This window comes from Eretmochelys imbricata, chromosome 1 (assembly GCF_965152235.1).
Source record: "Eretmochelys imbricata isolate rEreImb1 chromosome 1, rEreImb1.hap1, whole genome shotgun sequence".
NCBI lineage: Eukaryota > Metazoa > Chordata > Testudines > Cheloniidae > Eretmochelys > Eretmochelys imbricata.
Window position 1 is genome coordinate 141,314,156 of NC_135572.1, and position 19,205 is coordinate 141,333,360.

Genomic DNA, 19,205 nt, shown 5'->3' on the forward strand with positions numbered 1-19,205 from the left:
TAGCCAATCAACCTTTTCCTGGCACCAGCTTTAGAACAAGGCATTCTGAAACTCTTCCAAGCAAGAGGTAAGACGATCCCAGCATATCAGCAAGTCAATAAACAAGAAGAGGAAAAATAGACTGACTTGATAATACTTTGTTCCTTACTTGGCTTTACTAGTTGTTCCTCTTGTGCAATTTCCACATCATCAGAATCAACAGAAAGTTCCTTTATGAAGTTGGAAGGAAACATGCCAGTCTTTCCATTGAGAATTCCTTCCCACCAGCCCTCCTCTACCTGGAGCAAGACAGAAACAGAACATAAAGGGGTGTTAATATATACAGTACTTTTTTTATTTAAATGTTTTAAAATACAAATTGTATGAATAAGAACAAATGTGAAAAGAACACTGATTTTGAGCTGTTTGTATGCATTTCTACAAGAATGGGATGCGATTTGCATGTGTCCTTTTTATATGCACGAGATGGATGTATATTATCTGTGCACGTCTGCAGGTTTTTTTATTTGTTCAACCATGGGAGTGGACAAGCCATTAAATAAAATGACTGAGCAATACTTCACAATTACAGAGCGCCAAGCACACTTCACATTTGTAAGAATTAGTTCAACCACCAAGGAAATGCAGCGGTTGAAATATGACAGCTCGTTAACTGTGCGCAGCAACACCACACCCCCGTTCATGACAGGATGTGAAAAAGAACACTAACTGAAAAATTCCAAGTCTTTACAAGCAACTTCTTTAGGTTTCCACTGCATGACGTGACACCACGTATTATGTAAAAGTTAAGGAAACGGCAAAGAACTGAGAGAATATGAAGAACAGTACTAATGTGTGTTAGATTGCAGTAAAGTCAACAGGACCTACAGAAATAAATAATAATGGGAGAAAAAGAAGCAAGCAACTTCCTAATGTAATTTCCATAGAAAATAAATACATCACCTAAAAATGATTCATTCCCTCATGTGTAACCTATCCAATATGGAATGGGAGCATCATACTAGGAAATGACAGTCCCTAAATACCAGATGCCTTTAGGTTATAACATGACAGCAGGGAATGATTTATTCTCTGCATCAGATAAACATATCTTTGACAGATTAATATCTTCCATTCATCAGACACTGCCCATCCACAAAAAAGTGACAGGAGAGGACAGCTTCAGTCTGTGAAATATCAGTCTCTAATGTGGTTTGACCCATCTCCTTTCTGTCAAAAAATAAATAAATAAAATAAAATTCTGAAAACCAGATTCCAAGTGCTTTGCAAGTTGTAGCTGTTTACTAATTTTTTTAGAAACAAAAAATTAAAACGGTTTCAGTTATTTGCTAAGAACTCAGCTATATAGCAAATATTTGTAAAAGTCACAAGTTTTTATACTGTAAATCATTTATTAAGAACATCTCCAGGATGCCAGCAACAACTTATAGAAAATATTTTCTCAACCTATAGATGAAGTAGCTGAATCTTAAAACCCAGACATATACTGTACCGTGATTTATTTTTGTTTGGGTACTTCCTTTTGATATATTACTATAAAGTACATTTACCAAGTTATTTTTACTGTAGGGTTTTTTCCACCTCTTGCGTCTCATTCAAATTCATGTCCTTTTATGCTGACTTTTTGCCTTTAATTTTGAATGAAATGCAAATCAATGTGGCTATTTTCATTTAACAACTTCAGTACCTTACCATGCCAAAACACTTTGTTGATGGATCAGTAACATCAGTGAGGTCAAGCACACCTCTGGGAATAATGGTTGTTAGCTAACTGCTGCCTTAGAGAGAAGAAGGAACAAGACATTCTTGGTGAAACAGTGGCCCCGCCACACTGAAAGTCAATGGCAAAACTCCCATGGGCTTCAGTGGGGCTAGGATTTCAGCCAGTGTTTTCATATGTCCTAGAAAAATAATATACTTGTTTGTTTTTGTCTTCTCTGGTCAAACTAAAAAGGCTGGGAAAAACAGAGAAAAATAAACAATAGTATTTTCAAAAGCCAAATCTTTCCTATAATAATTTTCAAAGAGGAAAATTATAGGGTTAAAATCGTTAGCTACACCTTTTAATACTATTCATATATAAAATATTTCTACTTATAATACTGTATTATTCACAGAAGACATTATTGATCAAAACTGAACCTTTATTCATTACCCATACTACCCTAACAGTTACTCAAGTCTGACTTACAGATGACCAAAAGATGAAGCACAATGGAATTATGCAGACCTTTAGGTCCCAATCTTGCAAGATTGAGCCCTTACTGCCTTTTCCCCCCCGTATGCTATAAAACCAAAACAAGACCAACCAATATTATCCACTTACATCCCTCCAAAGTAATTTTTTCGGTATGTTTCCTCTTGCATAACACTGATTTCTAATAAATTAATATCAGTACCATACACACACACGCACAAATCTCATCCTTATTCACCCTTACATCATCTGCAATGCTTACTGATGACTACTGCATGATATTTCCAGTGTCTGCCCAGTGAGCAAGAGACTAGAGCCAAAAGTGGAATCTTTCCAAAACACTATGCAAAGTGATGTTCGCATAGGGTACTGGGGAGTTTTAATAAATATTTTTTCAGCAACAGCATTGTACAACACAGGTGTGCGTATGTGTGTGCATGCACATTTCTATTAACTTTAAATACACGAGTTAGAGATTATTTCATACAGCAAACTACATATAAACCTGTCTCTGGGATTTAACAGCCCCGAATAGGGACAACCTGGTGCCATATGGTTTGAAATGATGTGATCATTCTTAGTCAATAAAAGCTTACAAATAGAAATGCATTATTCATGTGAGTAGCCTATCAGAAGGTACAAGTATTCAGTAAAATCTGTTACTGTAGCTAAGTGCTTTCAGGATTTATGCACCTGGGTCCTAACTCTTGCCTAGCATTCATGTACTGTAAAAATCATCCTCTTCTTTTTTACCTCAACCACAGAACAGAAATCAGGATTCCTGTAGTAGAGGAAAGGTTCTTGAATTAAGCCATCTCCTACTGACAATACTGTATATACTGTTTTTGGTTCAAGATACTGGGCTGGATGGACCTTTGGTCTGACCCAGTATGGCCATTCTTATGACCTTCTAACTGAAAAAGTGAAGTGAAAACTACTGTCTTGTCTTCACTAGAATTTTACAAGTTAACTTGAGTTAAGAACATAGCATTTTTTCCTAGTGAAGCCAAGGCTTAGAAGTTTAAGGATAGCTGAATATTCTATTTAAAATGCTTCACTTTACAGCTTCTGGTAAAAATTTTCCCCCTTTTTATTCTAACAGAATATGTGGCTCTGTGTCGAAATCTGGCTTGGAAAACTCTTTCCCCTTCCCAAATACAGCATACCCCACATGGTTCCCATCTTGACTCTATATGGATAATACAACATACACAGCCATTATTTTGCCTTCCATATTGGTCCTGCATCACAACAAATAATATATCAATATAATCAGCTAATGTAGTCCTAAAGTAGCAGTTACTCTTAGGTGAAAGAAAATCTGGAAGAGGTGTTTTCTGCCACCTAAGTTACATATATAGGTGCCAATCCTGTAAAGATCTAGATACATGCTCAACTTTATTTACTGTGATTACAGTTTTTAGCATGCATGCAGTTTTAATTATTCTAATATTATATTACATAAACAAAAATCCAATGTTAGAAGAACATAAAGGTTGCAAAATCAAGCACTCAAAAGTTAGAAAATGCCAGTATTAAAGTTGCATATGTAAAACCCCCTGACTGTGGGCTAGATATTTGGAAAAACCCAGAGGTAAACGGAGTAGTGAGCCTGCAGTGCCATGAGGTGACATACTCCAGTACTGCACCTCATTCAACGTGAAGCCCGACCAGTGAGAGGTTGTGTCACCGCTTGCATTATAATCCTGAGTGCCCCAAAATGCTTCTGCTACTTGTGGCTCCCTTCCTGGGACACACACAGAGTCAGCGGCCAGCATGTACATGTGTTCTGCATGCTGTACAGCTCTGATTCCATCACTTTGAGTCCAACAGCCTGCCAGCAGTTATCACAGACACACTTTTGTCTTTACCAGCCTTGGCTAATGTTAGCAGGTGACCCCAACATACTCCCATTCCTAAACTTCCCCAGACCCATGTGCTTTGATACGTCCAGCCCTCTCCTGCAACATTCAGAAGAAGATGATCCATTATCTCCTTTAAGGAGACAAAACCCACCACTGCTGGTTTAGATTAACAGTAAGACAAGTTAATTAACAAAAGAAGATATTATTTTAAGTGAGTTCATGTATAAGAGATAAAGTTAGAAATGGTTACAAGTAAGTAAAAATAAAAGCACACATCTAAAAGTCTGAAACTTAATCTATCAAGGTTTGGTTCAAGGCTTTGTTCAAGAGGACTGTTCTCAACCCACAATCTACCAGCAAGATGTGGCGGACCTCTCATTTCAGTTAGGATCTCTTCCAGAGGCCCTCAGGCACTGGTTATTTTGTCTTCTTAGTGAAAGAGCTAATTTGGGGATCACTGCCCCTTTCCCTTTATAGTAGATTTAATCTTTGAAATGAATTCTTCTGAAGGGTACCCCCTCAAAGTAAAGTTCATTCAAGTTGTGAGGAAGGCAACATGGAAAGCTCTATGCTCCATCTTCCCCCACTTTTGTTTGTTAAAATGCAAATTGTTCTGGTTCCTGCCATCTCCTCTTCCTGATGTTTTGATGGTTCTGTTTACCACTTATCTGTAAACTGAGGTAAACACACATTCATTTGTTTCGGATAGACCTGTTTAACAACTCTTGCTGAGGCAAGGCTGTCTGTTTTGAGCATGTACTAGTATCATCATACTGGGGGAATACACAACTTTACATATCATGTTGCTACATGTATTTCACCATGATATTATTGACCAGTGAATTATTAGTTTTCAAATGATACCTAACAGGGCATATTTTGAACAAAGATTAAGGATGTGAATATGGAAGTGCTTTGGGCCATAATGTTGCTCTCACCATAGTGTCTCAGTACTTCACAAACATTAATGTATTTAGCTCCACAGCACTCGTATAAGATTATGTGGTACAGTAACTCCTCACTTAATGTCGTAGTTATGTTCCTGAAAAATGCAACTTTAAGTGAACTGATGTTGAATGAATCCAATTTCCCCATAAGAATTAATGTAAATGGGGGGGGGGGTTAGGTTCCAGGGAAATTTTTTTCACCAGACAAAACTTATACTGTGTGTGTGTGTATATACATACATACATACACACACACACACACGGTATAAGTTTTAAACAAATAATTTAATACTGTACACAGCAATGATGATTGTGAAGCTTGGTTGAGGTAGTGAAGTTAGAGGGTGGAAGAGGGTGGGATATTTCCCAGGGAATGCGTTACTGCTAAATGATGAACTAGCATTCGGATGAGTCCTCAAGGGTTAACACATTGTTGTTAATGTAGCCTCACTCTACAAGACAACATGAATGGAGGGAGGGGAGACAGCATGGGAGACAGAGACACACACCCTGTGTGTGGGAGAGAGAGAGATGTGCATTGCCCCTTTAAGTTTGCTGACACCATTATAAGTACATCGCCTTTGAAAAGATCAGGAACTTGAGCTAGCAGCTGCGGCCAGCAAGCTCTCTCTATCCTGAGCCCTGTCCTGTCCCCACCCTGCTCTATATGGAGAAGGGGTAAGCGGGGACAGGAGTAGGGGGGTGGGGGACACCCTGATATTAATCCCTCTTTCCCTCCCCTCCCCTACACAGCAAGCAGGAGGCTCCCAGGAGCAGCTCCAAGGCAGAGGGCAGGAGCAGCACATGGCAGTGGGGGGAGGGACAGCTGAACTGCCGGCAATTGATAGCCTGCTGGGTGGCTGCTGCGCAGGGAACTTAGGGGAGCAGGGAGCTGATAAGGGAGCTGATGGGGGGCTGCCGGTCCACCCTGGTTCCAAGCCCCCACCAGCTAGCTGCAACGGGCTGCTCTTCCTGCAAGCAGTGGACAAAGCAGGTAGCTGCCAAACAACGTTATGAGGGAGCACTGAACAACTTTAAACGAGCATGTTCCCTAATTGATCAGCAATGTAACAACGAAACAACATTAACGGGGACGACTGAGTGAGGAGATACTGTATTATGATCGCCAGCTGGGGAACTGAAGCACAGAGATTGAGGCGAAAATTGTCAAAAGTTTCCACTACTTTTGCAAGTCCAACTTAAGACACCTCAGGCCTGGTTTTTCAGAGTATTTAGCATTTTAATAGAACTTTATCTGTTCAATGCACAGGTGTAGTCCACATCATTTCCAGCTGTGAGCAGTCAGCATTTATGCAAATCTGGCCCCAGGTGTCTTACATTGGCCACTCAGAAAATGAGGAACATACAATTAGTGTTCAAGTGTGTCATAAATATAAAGGGAAGGGTAACCAACTTTACTTAAATCCCTCCTGGCCAGAGGAGAAACCCTTTCACCTGTAAAGGGTTAAGAAGCTAAAGATAACCTCGCTGGCACCTGACCAAAATGACCAATGAGGAGACAAGATACTTTCAAAGCTGGAGGGGGGTGGGGAAACAAAGGGTTCTCTCTGTCTGTGTGTTTCTTCTGCCGGGACCAGAGAAGGAATGCAGATCAGAACTCCTGTAAAGGGTTAATAAGCAATCTAGTTAGATATGCATTAGATTCTGTTTTGTTTAAATGGCTGATAAAATAAGTTGTGCTGAATTGAATGTATATTCCGGTTTTTGTGTCTTTTTTTGTAACTTAAGGTTTTGCCTAGAGGGATTCTCTATGTTTTGAATCTGATTACCCTGTAAGGTATTTACCATCCTGATTTTACAGAGGTGATTCTTTTACTTTTTCTTCAATTAAAATTCTTCTTTTAAGAACCTGATTGCTTTTTCATTGTTCTTAAGATCCAAGGGTTTGGGTCTGTGTTCACCTATGCAAATTCATGAGGATTTTTATCAAGCCTTCCCCAGGAAAGGGGGTATAGGGCTTGGGGGAATTTTGCGGGGAAAGAAGTTTCCAAGGGGGCTCTTTCCCAGTTATATTTTGTTAGACACTTGGTGGTGGCAGTAATAAAGTCTAGGGACAAAAGGAAAAATAGTTTGTACCTTGGGGAAGTTTTAACCTAAGCTGGTACAAATAAGCTTAGGGGGTTTTTCATGCAGGTCCCCACATCTGTACCCTAGAGTTCAGAGTGGGGAAGGAACCTTGACAAAGTGTGAAAAGTATGGTTAAGTGACTTGACTAGCATCACATAGGAACTCTGGGGTCCTAAAGACAACAGGTTCCTTAACTACATACTCCTGGGGAAATTCTGTGCCAAAAAATTAAAAATTCTGCATACAGTATTTTAAAATTCTACAAAATTGTGAATGTTTTATTTGTCAAAAGAATACTATATGATCACACCAGTTTCAATTATTTTGGTAATTTATTTCAAAATACCTGTCAGCAACCATGTCAGTAACAATACAGAAAACAAAAGATTCCCCCAGTAGTAGCGAATTAAAGAAACCCCTATGACAACCCAGTTTCTGTTTCTCTGTTATCTTTTAGTTGGTGCCTCAGTCTGGGTGTGTCACTCATGTTAGCTGAGCACATCTTGGGGGAAAACTCTCCCCCTCTGGTCTCTAGGCACCAACACCCTGCCCCCCAGAGCCCAGCCACAGGGAGGCCCCGCCCTCACCCTGGCCCAGACACCTACATCCTCCTACACCCTCAGAGCCCAGCCGCAGGGCCCCCTATCCCAGACACCTGCATCCCCCTATGCTCCCACAGCCCAGGGATCCAGAGAGAGAAACAGACTGATTCTGGGTCCTGGGTTTGTACAGAGTTTCTGGAATGCTGCCTCCTTCCTTCAGGGTGTTACAGGAATTGCAGCTGCCAGGAACTGTCCAGCTCCGCGCATGCATGCACGCACGCACCTCCCCAGGAGTGTCCTGTATTTGTAAGCTAGAGACCAGGGCTTTGCTGGGTCCAGCAGCCCCTAGTGGTGAACAGCAGCTCTGCAGCACCAATTCTGCAGAGAAAAATGAAATGCTGCACAGAACATTAATTCTGCACAAATTCTGCATTGCACAGTGGTGCAGAATTCTCCCAGGAGTAACTACAAACATACAAGCCTCAGTCCCAAAGCACAGTCCCATCCTGTGCACTGAGTAAGCCAGGGGATCTTGTGGAAAAAACTGTATGTGAACATGTAACCAAAGGCCATATGTCAATGCATGTGCACAAGGAGACTGAATTAAGATTGCACAAGTAACCTTAATGTGGCATTTCCTAACTTTTAGTGCTTAAATTTGCAACCTTAATGTTTTTTTAATGTAGGTTTTTAAAACTGTAATTACTTAATTTAAAAAAAAAATTAAAGTCATTAAAATTAAAAAATGTCATCATCTGGAACAGTACTGTCCCTCAACTTGGGCCATCTGCAGATTCAGACCCTTAGATCCATAGCAGAGTTCTCTACCACTTGAGCTAGAAGAGTATCTCGTAGCAGTAATATTGTGATCCTCTATGTGGACCAGCCATATAAGGGTGAATCAGACACTTTGCTTGTGGGTTTTACAGCTATTTACTGACAGCAGATGAATGTAGAGGCACAGGACTACTGGGTTCAATTTCAGGTTCTGATGGAGAGTATGTGCTTTAGTGTTGTTAGGCTCTGCTATGAGGCAAAAGGGTCTGTCGCTGTCTGCTCCGATCAATCCCACTTCCACCTATGAGCTTCTTCCCTCACCTTGTGACATTCTCTTCCCACACCATTTCTTACTACGTTGCGTTTAAGGCAGGTTGCTTCCGCCTTATCCTCGCAACCTGTGTGACAGCAGGGGGAGCATTGAGAGCACAAAAGAGGCAGTCTCCCTGCTTTCAGTTCTGGTGCCAACCACCTAGTGGCCCGCAGCAACCAGGAAGAACTATTGTGGGAAAAATCCTACTCAGCCCCTATATCTCTCGCATTCAGCATGCTTTTTACAGACAGAAGGTATTCAAAGGTTTATATCTTGATCATATGTGGAATTTTGGTAGGAACAGCAAAAGGCACATCCCTGACACTACGGCCACCCCTCTGCCAAATTTTAAGCTCTTGCTCCAAAGCGTCTCAATAAAATGGTTATAAGAATTTTTTGGTGAGAGCACTAAAACATTTTTCACTGTTCTTGTAAACTTTGAGTGAAGACTTGCAAAACAATAAGTTCAACGTGAGGCAGATACCCAGCATGTAAACATTTAGCGTGAATTGTTAAAGTTATGAGAAACTGAAAGCAGGGTGTTACAATGGAAATGTTTCAGAGTAGCAGCCGTGTTAGTCTGTATCCGCAAAAAGAAAGCTTACGCTCAAATACATTTGTTAGTGTCTACGGCGCCACAAGTCCTCCTTTTCTTTTTTAATGGAAATGTTGGACATCCTTAACTAGAGGCAGCACTATCACTTCTGCGTATAAAGAACTGCAGTATATTTTAAGGCCCCAATACCGCAAAGACTTACTGGCATGCTCAACTTTAAGTACTCTACGTAGTCCAAGACACTGCTCGTAAAGAGGACTGGGCCTTAAAGTGTATTGCAGTATAATTATAGAATAATCAAAACTGAATACATGCTCAAAACTGTCAAGTGACATTCCAAATGTTCTTAACCTGGCAGAATTGTTCAGCATTATATGAACTAGAAAAAACTGCAACGGGTATTTGAATGTTTACATTCAGTAAGAGAATTAGATGGCTATAGCTGCATTTTGGGACAATTGTAATTAAAGTTATAACTAATGAGCTTGGAAAACGAACTACATATAAAGAGCTATCATTCATAAACCTTAGAAATGGTGGAAATGTAGCTACTCTTTTGACTGTTTGATCTTATGATATTAAATACATTTATATGCCATATAGAACAACCAGGAAGGAACTGTGAATTAAAGGGCTATAATTCCATCAAGGGGTTCTTATGACATCAACCAAAAAAGCAAAGTGCATGTAGTTTGTTTAGCAATTCAAATACTTTGATAGAATTGTAATCTTACAATTCATACTGCGATACTTTAATTTACATAAGACACAGCAAACTTGTAACTTTTTGCTGCTCCACTACACTCAAACCCCAAAACAGTTTCTGCTAGTCGGGCTTTCTATAATACCTATCTGTACCTACCACAGGTGCTATAGAAAACCCTAAGGGTATGTCTACATAACAAGCTGGATCCCACAGCAGTGAATCTCAGAGCCTGGATCTACAGACTCAGGCTTGCGGGGCTGGTACTATGGTGCTAAAAATAGCCATGTGATTGTGCGGACTTGGGCTCTGGAGCCAGCAACACCCCTCTCCTCCCCCCAGGCTTCAGAGCCCACGCTCCTGCCCAAGACTGAATGTCTCCACAGCTATTTTGAGCACTGTAGACCCAGGCTCTGAGACTCACTACCACAGGATCTTGCTTACAGTGTAACCATACTCTAAGAGACCTCCTTACTTCCGCAGAGACCATAAATCTCAGTTCCTAAACTGATACTTTAAAGACGCAGCACAGTAAAAGAATACAATGGGGGGCAGCTTCTGTCTCTAACAGGTGAAATCTAAGGGTTTGGCTATATGGGAAAGTTGTACTGGTCTAACTAAAAGTGTGTTTTAAACAGATTTAGCTAAATCAGTGTAAAAGGCTGTGTACACACCTTTATTTCACTCTAAACCAAGCTTATTTTGGATTAGTTTAAGTCAGTTACAAATTGGTTTAGAATAAACTAAAAAGTGAGCCACTCAAACCAAAATGAGTGTTCGCACAGGAGTTTGCACTGGTTTAACTAAATCAGTTTCAGACCAATTTAATTTAAACTGGTGCAACTTTATTGTGTAGACAAGGCTTAAAATTTACAGGCATGACATCATACCTCATACTGTGAATAAAAAAGATTTGGTGGGTGGAAGGGAGGACTTGGAATAAATGAGGATAGCTGTATGATCTAACCTTGCAAAATTTACACAGGGTAAATAATTTTTTAACAAGCAAATAAACTACCATTCAATCGCAATGGTTTAGACTGAGCAAGTAAATTTTGTGCTGGTGCTACTAAATAGTAATGGACATTTTGCAAAGCATGATTAATATAACAGGTTTGTGCATTCATCATTTGAATGCACATGTTATGGTACATCATAAAGTAAAACTTTACAGAAATATGTTTCTGGTTTCCACTACTGAGGTGCTTATTTTCTTAATAATTCCACAGGTTAGGCATTCACATCTTAAAGATGAATTCCTCTAAGTAAAGTGGTATTTATGGGGTGTCAGAAGTGCCATGGTTCACACTGCAGTGCTATGCCTTTGTACATAGTAACATCGACACAGAGAAAGACAAGCAGTAAATTACTGCTGCAGCTTTCTGTGGCAGATTAAGGTCCTGTGAAATGGTGAAAAGCCTGCTGTACTTTCATAGGAATAGATACTGACCACAAGGGCAGTGGGGCAAAAACAGAACACAGACAATCTATTCTGCATCACCATTCTAAAAAACAACCCTAGTTATAATAAATGCCCTGTGGTTGTACTCACTGTGATCTTAAGAATTTTGATTTTGCAAAATAATTTTTTTCTTCCATCAACCCAGTCTGGTACCACTCAGAAGGCTAAGATAACACCTTATGTTGCACTAATGCAGCGAGGAGTAAGGAAGATTTTACATTTGGGCAAATGACAATGTAGGATATTTCCCTAGAACACAAATGAGTATTAGGAAGGGGAAACAGCTCATCTACTTCTGGCCCCCTTATTCTCTAGCCAGCTGCCATAGGCATTATGGTCAACACCACATGCAAGCAATTGGCAAACCTTTTCAGTGCAGCAGTAAAAGTAATCCCAGCAGTGCTTCCCCCAGGTCTGCCCAATAGAACCTTGCCTTAGCTAATACTGTACATTTTCTTAGAGCAGAGAATCTGCAAGACACTCAGGCTCCCTTCAGCAGTGCCAATCAAGACAGAATTATGAATTCCATGCCAGATGTGTGTATTACTAATTGAACATATTTTAAATATTATGTAAACACCTACTTATGAAAAACATTCCCTTAACTATTAGCAGGGGTGGGTATGTGGTGGAGGGTGAGGGAGTGGAATGTTTCGTTTTCATATGTCTACAACTTCCACATGTAACGTAAACATTTTCAATTTCATCTGGATTTGAAAAATTGTACTGATTACAGAAAAAGGAAGTTATTACAATGTGTGTGAAAAGAAATAAGAGATACATTTGTTGGCTGAACTTTAGAGGGCTCTCAATTAAATTTGTTACTTATATGATTCATTGGAGGGTGACAGTTCTTCCTCATGGATGGGCCTATTTAGATTATGTTAGGAGGACTTTTTATTCCATCACCTTGTTCTTCAAAGACAGATTTATCAAGTTTGAAGTGAGACAATTCAAGGGAGGTTTTCTATGTTCATGTAAGGTCTAATATGTTTCAAATTGCACAGCAAGATGAGCTTAAATTCAGTCTTGGAACTCATTAGAATGTTGGGTGAATAGTGTCATCCAAATGTCCTAGCCAATATCTTATAATCTTGACATCCTACATTACAATTCTGCTCACAGCCAAAATAAGGTTAGTTAGATGACATGAGATGTCTGGTTCTGGGAAGGACAATGTGCAGTGTGTGCACTCAGGTTAAAGAAGAAACAGTGATTACTAAGCCCCTCACATTTGGATATGTCAAGTTTAGTCTTTTCACAGGCAACTGAGAGACCTGACCAGATTGCAAAGAACTTTTTTTTTTAAATGGATTGTTGGTTATTTAAGTGATGGATAAAAGAGAAATAAAACTGGCCATATCCTCAGCAGGATAACAAATGCTGATTTGTTAGCTGCTCAGTCATTGAAAAAAATCCCTGAAAATAAATCTCGGCAGCTGAAAACCTGCCTTTTATTGGACTTTTCATCAAACTGAATCCTTAATAGATTGTTTTAATGCTCAATAAATAAAATTAAATGACTGAGCATATCCTGATTCATTCTAAAGATTCCAGGTTAGTATTTTAGTTCCCAGTCCCAATATTTAAATCAAGAGCATAACTTCCAACAGCTTCAAGATCAAGTCCTCAGAAGGTGTATAGAATCGATCTGACAAGCAGAACTACCCGCAGGTTCTAAGCTTTTGGTTCTAAGCGCAAACTTTGCAAATGGTGCCCAATCCAAGAAACTGATCTGTGTTTAAATGCCACTTGGTATGGAGCATGCACATGTTCCTGCAGGTAAAGCTTTGAAACAGATCAAATTACAACATAATCATAAGGGGCAAAAAAATCTAAACTGACAACACAAACAAAAAAACAATATAAAACTCTTTTGAATTGTTTTAAAATGTATTACCCTCTGAAAGGTTAGCGTGTACAAAGCAAATGAAGACTGTGTGCCTACACAGTACGTAAGAGTTACTTACTTCTCCCATCACTTCAATGATGTCACCAACTTTTAACTCCAGCTCATCGTCATTCTGAGGCATGTAACTGAAAGCCACCTGACATCTTCTCCTCCTATTTCTCTCCCCTAGATGGAGATGAAAGAATAGAGCAAAATATTTAGATGAAAATTTAAATAAAATGAGGCTTCCTGAACAAACAACCCAGCTACACTGTGCCCCTGAACACACTCCATGGGACAGCACTGAAGATGAATTGCACTGTTCTAAATGAGCACTATTCAAAACTTTTTGAATGTTTGCAATCCCTAATAAATGTGCCTAGGATCGGTTTACAAAAAAAAAGACTAATATTCAGATTTTTTCAGAGGACCACAGAGCATATTATTCCTTCGAACTATTTTTGTCTTTTGATGTAAATTGATACAATGAGATATTCAAGTAAGAATAAATGGTCTTTCTTCTTCTTCTTCTACTACTACTACTGCTTCTGCTTGCTCTCTCTCTCTTTTTTAAATATCAGTGCACCAGTAGGCTCATCTTCCGTAGATATATATTTTTAAATGGCATATTTGTGCACTATTCTAAATTTAGGGTGTTGATTTAAATGCAGCCAGGTAAATGGGACGATTCAGTTTTGGAATATTGCTTGCTAAACAAACAGCTCAGTATCTATCGATATTTGGACTTTTTTGTGGAACTGAGAGGGAAAGAGAAAACTTTCTGTAATTTAGCTGCTGAAACATCCTACCCACCCTCTTCTGGTTAAAGAGCCACCTAGCAAAACAAAGAATAGTAACAGCATTTTGCATGTGGGCATGATGGAGATAGAGTGATAGAAACCAAGTAAAATAGAGCTCCCTCTGTCATAAATAAGGAAATTTCTTGTTCACATGCCTTGCAATGCAGGAACCATACCAAATACCATATGAAAAAACTGTCAATACATTTCTTCACTTCATGAGTAATTTGTTTACTTACAAACTGAAATATTAAATCTCCTCAAATTCGCACACACAAATCAGGTGTGTCTTCATAATTACTGTCCAAATGCCCCTAGACTTCCATTTCAAAAAAAGTCATGCAGTCAGTATGATGTTTACTGTACAAAAATACTCATTGACAGTACTAGAAATGCTCCTTAGGACAAATGAATGAGAAAGGTCATATAATTGATGATTCTCTTTTTTTCAGTTTGGAAAGCTGGTCTTTAAAAAGAAAAAAAGGCAGGGGGAAGTCCCACGCAGACAAATTTGAAAGGCAATTTTACCTTCACTAGATGACTTAGCTTTTAAATTTTCCCATCTTGGGCTTTAGGAGAAAGTTTCCCTTGTCTTTGAGGTATAGTATAAACAGCAGATGACTATTTGAATTTTAAAAAAATAAAAATATATTTTAATGCAGTTGACCTAACTATCTCATAAAATGTTAAGTTTATTTTTCTTCACTTATACAAATAAATAATATTGTGTGACGATGATGATTTCATTAGAGTGATTTCTGGGTGGTATCCTAATAAATACATTCTGTATAGAATGCCTTCAGGACTGTGCAAAAATTAGAGGCTGCAAATAAAAAACAGACTTTTTTCTAAAGATAAACATACTCATTATATGAATATCAGTACTTACAAAGTGGTAACTGTTGACTGATTTGACAGACTGAAGTATGTCAGTTGCCATGGTATTTTATAATCAACATTGGGTGACTCAAGGATAAATGATTTTGACATTTCTAAGGGCTGGTCTACACCAATGCGAGGAGCCTAGGTAACAAAATGGAGGAACTAGAGCTACTGGTGCAGGAAGTGAAACCAGATATGATAGGGGTAACAGAAACATGGTGGAATAGTAGTCATGACTGGACTACAGGTATTGAAGGGTATGTGCTGCTTAGGAAAGACCGAAATAAAGGTAAAGGTGGTGGAGTAGCACTGTATATCAATGATGAGGTAGAATGTAAAGAAATAAGAAGCAATGGAATGGATAAGACAGAGTTCGTCTGGGCAAAAATTACATTGGGGAAGAAAACTATTAGAGCCTCCCCTGGGATAGTGCTTGGGGTGTGCTATAGACCACCGGGATCTAATTTGGATGTGGATATGGATAGAGTCCTTTTTAATGTTTTTAATAAAGTAAATACTAAGGGAAACTGCGTAATCATGGGAGACTTTAACTTCCCAGATATAGACTGGAAGACGAGAGCTAGTAATAATAAGAGGGCTCAGATTTTCCTAGATGCGATAGCTGATGGATTCCTTCATCAAGCAGTTGCTGAACCGACTAGAGGGGATGCCATTTTAGATTTGGTTTTGGTGAGTAGTGAGGACCTCATAGAAGAAATGGTTGTAGGGGATAATCTTGGTTCAAGTGATCATGAGCTAATTCAGTTCAAACTGAACGGAAGGATTAACAAAAATAAATCTGCTACTAGGGTTTGGATTTCAAAAGGGCTGACTTTCAAAAATTAAGGAAATTAGTTAGGGAGGTGGATTGGACTGAAGAATTTATGGATCTAAAGGCAGAGGAGGCCTGGGATTACTTCAAGTCAAAGCTGCAGAAGCTATCGGAAGCCTGCATCCCAAGAAAGGGGAAAAAATTCATAGGCAGGAGTTGTAGACCAAGCTGGATGAGCGAGCATCTCAGAGAGGTGATTAAGAAAAATCAGAAAGCATACAGGGAGTGGAAGATGGGAGGGATCAGCAAGGAAAGCTACCTTATTGAGGTCAGAACACGTAGGGATAAAGTGAGACAGGCTAAAAGTCAAGTAGAGTTGGACCTTGCAAAGGGAATTAAAACCAATAGTAAAAGGTTCTATAGCCATATAAATAAGAAGAAAACAAAGAAAGAAGAAGTGGGACCACTAAACACTGAGGATGGAGTGGAGGTCAAGGATAATCTAGGCATGGCCCAATATCTAAACAAATACTTTGCCTCAGTTTTTAATAAGGCTAATGAGGATCTTAGGGATAATGGTAGCATGACAAATGGGAATGAGGATATGGAGGTAGAGATTACCATATCTGAGGTAGAAGCGAAACTCAAACAGCTTAATGGGACTAAATCGGGGGGCTCCAGATAATCTTCATCCAAGAATATTAAAGCAATTGGCACCCGAAATTGCAAGCCCATTAGCAAGAATTTTTAATGAATCTGTAAACTCAGGGGTTGTACCCTATGACTGGAGAATTGCTAACATAGTTCCTATTTTTAAGAAAGGGAAAAAAAGTGATCCGGGTAACTACAGGCCTTTTAGTTTGACATCTGTAGTATGCAAGGTCGTGGAAAAAATTTTGAAGGAGAAAGTAGTTAAGGACATTGAAGTCAATGGTAAATAGGACAAAATACAACATGGTTTTACAAAAGGTAGATTGTGCCAAACCAACCTGATCTCCTTCTTTGAAAAAGTAACAGATTTTTCACACAAAGGAAATGCAGTGGATCTAATTTACCTAGATTTCAGTAAGGTGTTTGATACGGTGCCACATGGGGAATTATTAGTTAAATTGGAAAAGATGGGGATCAATGTGAACATTGAAAGGTGGATAAGGAATTGGTTAAAGGGGAGATTACAATGGGTCATACTGAAAGGTGAACTATCAGGCTGGAGGGAGGTTACCAGTGGAGTTCCTCACGGATCGGTTTTGGGACCAATCTTATTTAATCTTTTTATTACTGACCTCGGAACAAAAAGTGGTTGTGTGCTAATAAAGTTTGCAGATGATTCAAAGCTGGGAGGTATTGCCAATTTAGAGAAGGACTGGGATATCATACAGGAGGATCTGGATGACCTTGTAAACTGGAGTAATAGTAATAGGATGAAATTTAATAGTGAGAAGTATAAGGTTATGCATTTAGGGATTAACAACAAGAATTTTAGTTATAAGCAAGGGACGCACCAATTAGAAATAACGGAGGAGGAGAAGGACCTTGCAGTATTGGTTGATCATAGGATGACTATGAGCCGCCAATGTGATATGGCCGTGAAAAAAGCTAATGCGGTCTTGGGATGCATCAGGAGAGGTATTTCCAGTAGAGATAAGGAGGTTTTAGTACCGTTTTACAAGGCACTGGTGAGACCTCACCTGGAATACTGTGTCCAGTTCTGGTCTCCCATGTTTAAGAAGGATAAATTCAAACTGGAACAGGTACAGAGAAGGGCTACTAGGATGATCCGAGGAATGGAAAACTTGTCTTATGAAAGGAGACTCAAGGAGCTTGGCTTGTTTAGCCTAACCAAAAGAAGGTTGAGGGGAGATATGATTGCTCTCTATAAATATATCAGAGGGATAAATACCAGAGAGGGAGAGGAATTATTTAAGCTCAGTACCAATGTGGACACAAGAACAAATGGATATAAACTGGCCACCAGGAAGTTTAGACTTGAAATTAGACGAGGGTTTCTAACCATCAGAGGAGTGAAGTTTTGGAATAGCCTTCCAAGAGAAGCAGTGGGGGCAAAAGATCTATCTGGATTGAAGATTAAACTCAATAAGTTTATGGAGGAGATGGTGTGATGGGATAACATAATTTTGGTAATTAATTGATCTTTAAATATTCATGGTAAATAGGCCTAATGGCCTGTGATGGGATGCTAGATGGGGTGGGATCTGAGTTACCCAGGAAAGAATGTTCTGTAGTATCTGGCTGGTGAATCTTGCCCATATGCTCAGGGTTTAGCTGATCGCCATATTTGGGGTCGGGAAGGAATTTTCCTCTAGGGCAGATTGGAAGAGGCCCTGGAGGTTTTTCGCCTTCTTCTGTAGCATGGGGCACGGGTCACTTGCTGGAGGATTCTCTGCTCCTTGAAGTCTTGAAACCATGATTTGAGGACTTCAATAGCTCAGACAGGTGAGAGGTTTTTCGCAGGAGTGGGTGGGTGAGATTCTGTGGCCTGCGTTGTGCAGGACTAGATGATCATAATGGTCCCTTCTGACCTTAATATCTATGAATTTAAGTCGATCTAAATTACGCTAGTTTAGTTACGCAAGTTACATAACTGAAGTCAACATAAGTTAGATCGACTTACAGCGGTGCCTACACCGCGCTATGTCAACGGGAGAGCGCTCAGGGAGGTGGAGTACAGATGCCAGCAGGAGAGCACTCTCCCATCAACTTAGCGTGTCTTCACCAAACCTGCTACATTGACACCACTGAATCAATTGCAGCGGTGCCGATTTAGCCAGTAGTGTACACGTGGCCTAAGAGAATAAGAAATCGGTGCAGCACTGGATACTACTGCTAGTGAATCTTCTCTTTTTTTTGCATATTTATTTATGATATTTTTGTGTGATTGCTATAAAAGTGTGTCTTCCCTGGATCTTCAAGGTGAATTGACTTGTTTTAAACAAAAAGATTAATATCCATGTAAAAGGAACATGAAGACATTAAGCCTCAAATCAAGGTACACTTACAAACTCCAGGAATCCTTCAGATGTTTTCTAAATTTGGAAGTTTAGCTACCGGAGTTGAGAGGAAGGCCTTTTCTACAACTACACATCCAGTCTCTCCTCTTACACTATCTCCTCTGGTCAGCATTACTTGGTCAGCAGCTCACTCTCACTCACTGTGCACATGTATACCTCATGCAAGCTGTCCAGTTTTAGACAGGCTCAACTGGTCTTATTTTACTCCCAAGAACAGAGCTGGTCAAAATTTTTCACACACAACTTATTTTGGGGGGAAATGTAAATTTGTGTCAATTTCATCAAATTGTTTCAGGTGGGGAAAGAAAACTAATAAAATCTGAAAAAAAAACTAATAAAACATTTCACATCAAATAAAACAAAACATTTGGATTTTTCTGT

At 39.4% G+C, this 19,205-nt stretch overlaps 1 protein-coding gene across 3 annotated transcripts in view; it reads right to left on the reverse strand.

The window, feature by feature from the left end:
* The window catches only part of SH3KBP1 (SH3 domain containing kinase binding protein 1), a 339,163-nt gene that overhangs the window by 146,330 nt on the left and 173,628 nt on the right, over positions 1–19,205 (reverse strand). For all 3 annotated transcript variants that reach the window (XM_077807185.1, XM_077807184.1, XM_077807186.1), the window contains exons 4-5: positions 13,421–13,527; positions 149–278 (exon numbers count right to left, since the gene is read on the reverse strand). In XM_077807185.1, the coding sequence (XP_077663311.1) occupies positions 149–278; positions 13,421–13,527 (237 nt within the window). The remainder of the gene's footprint in view (positions 1–148; positions 279–13,420; positions 13,528–19,205) is intronic.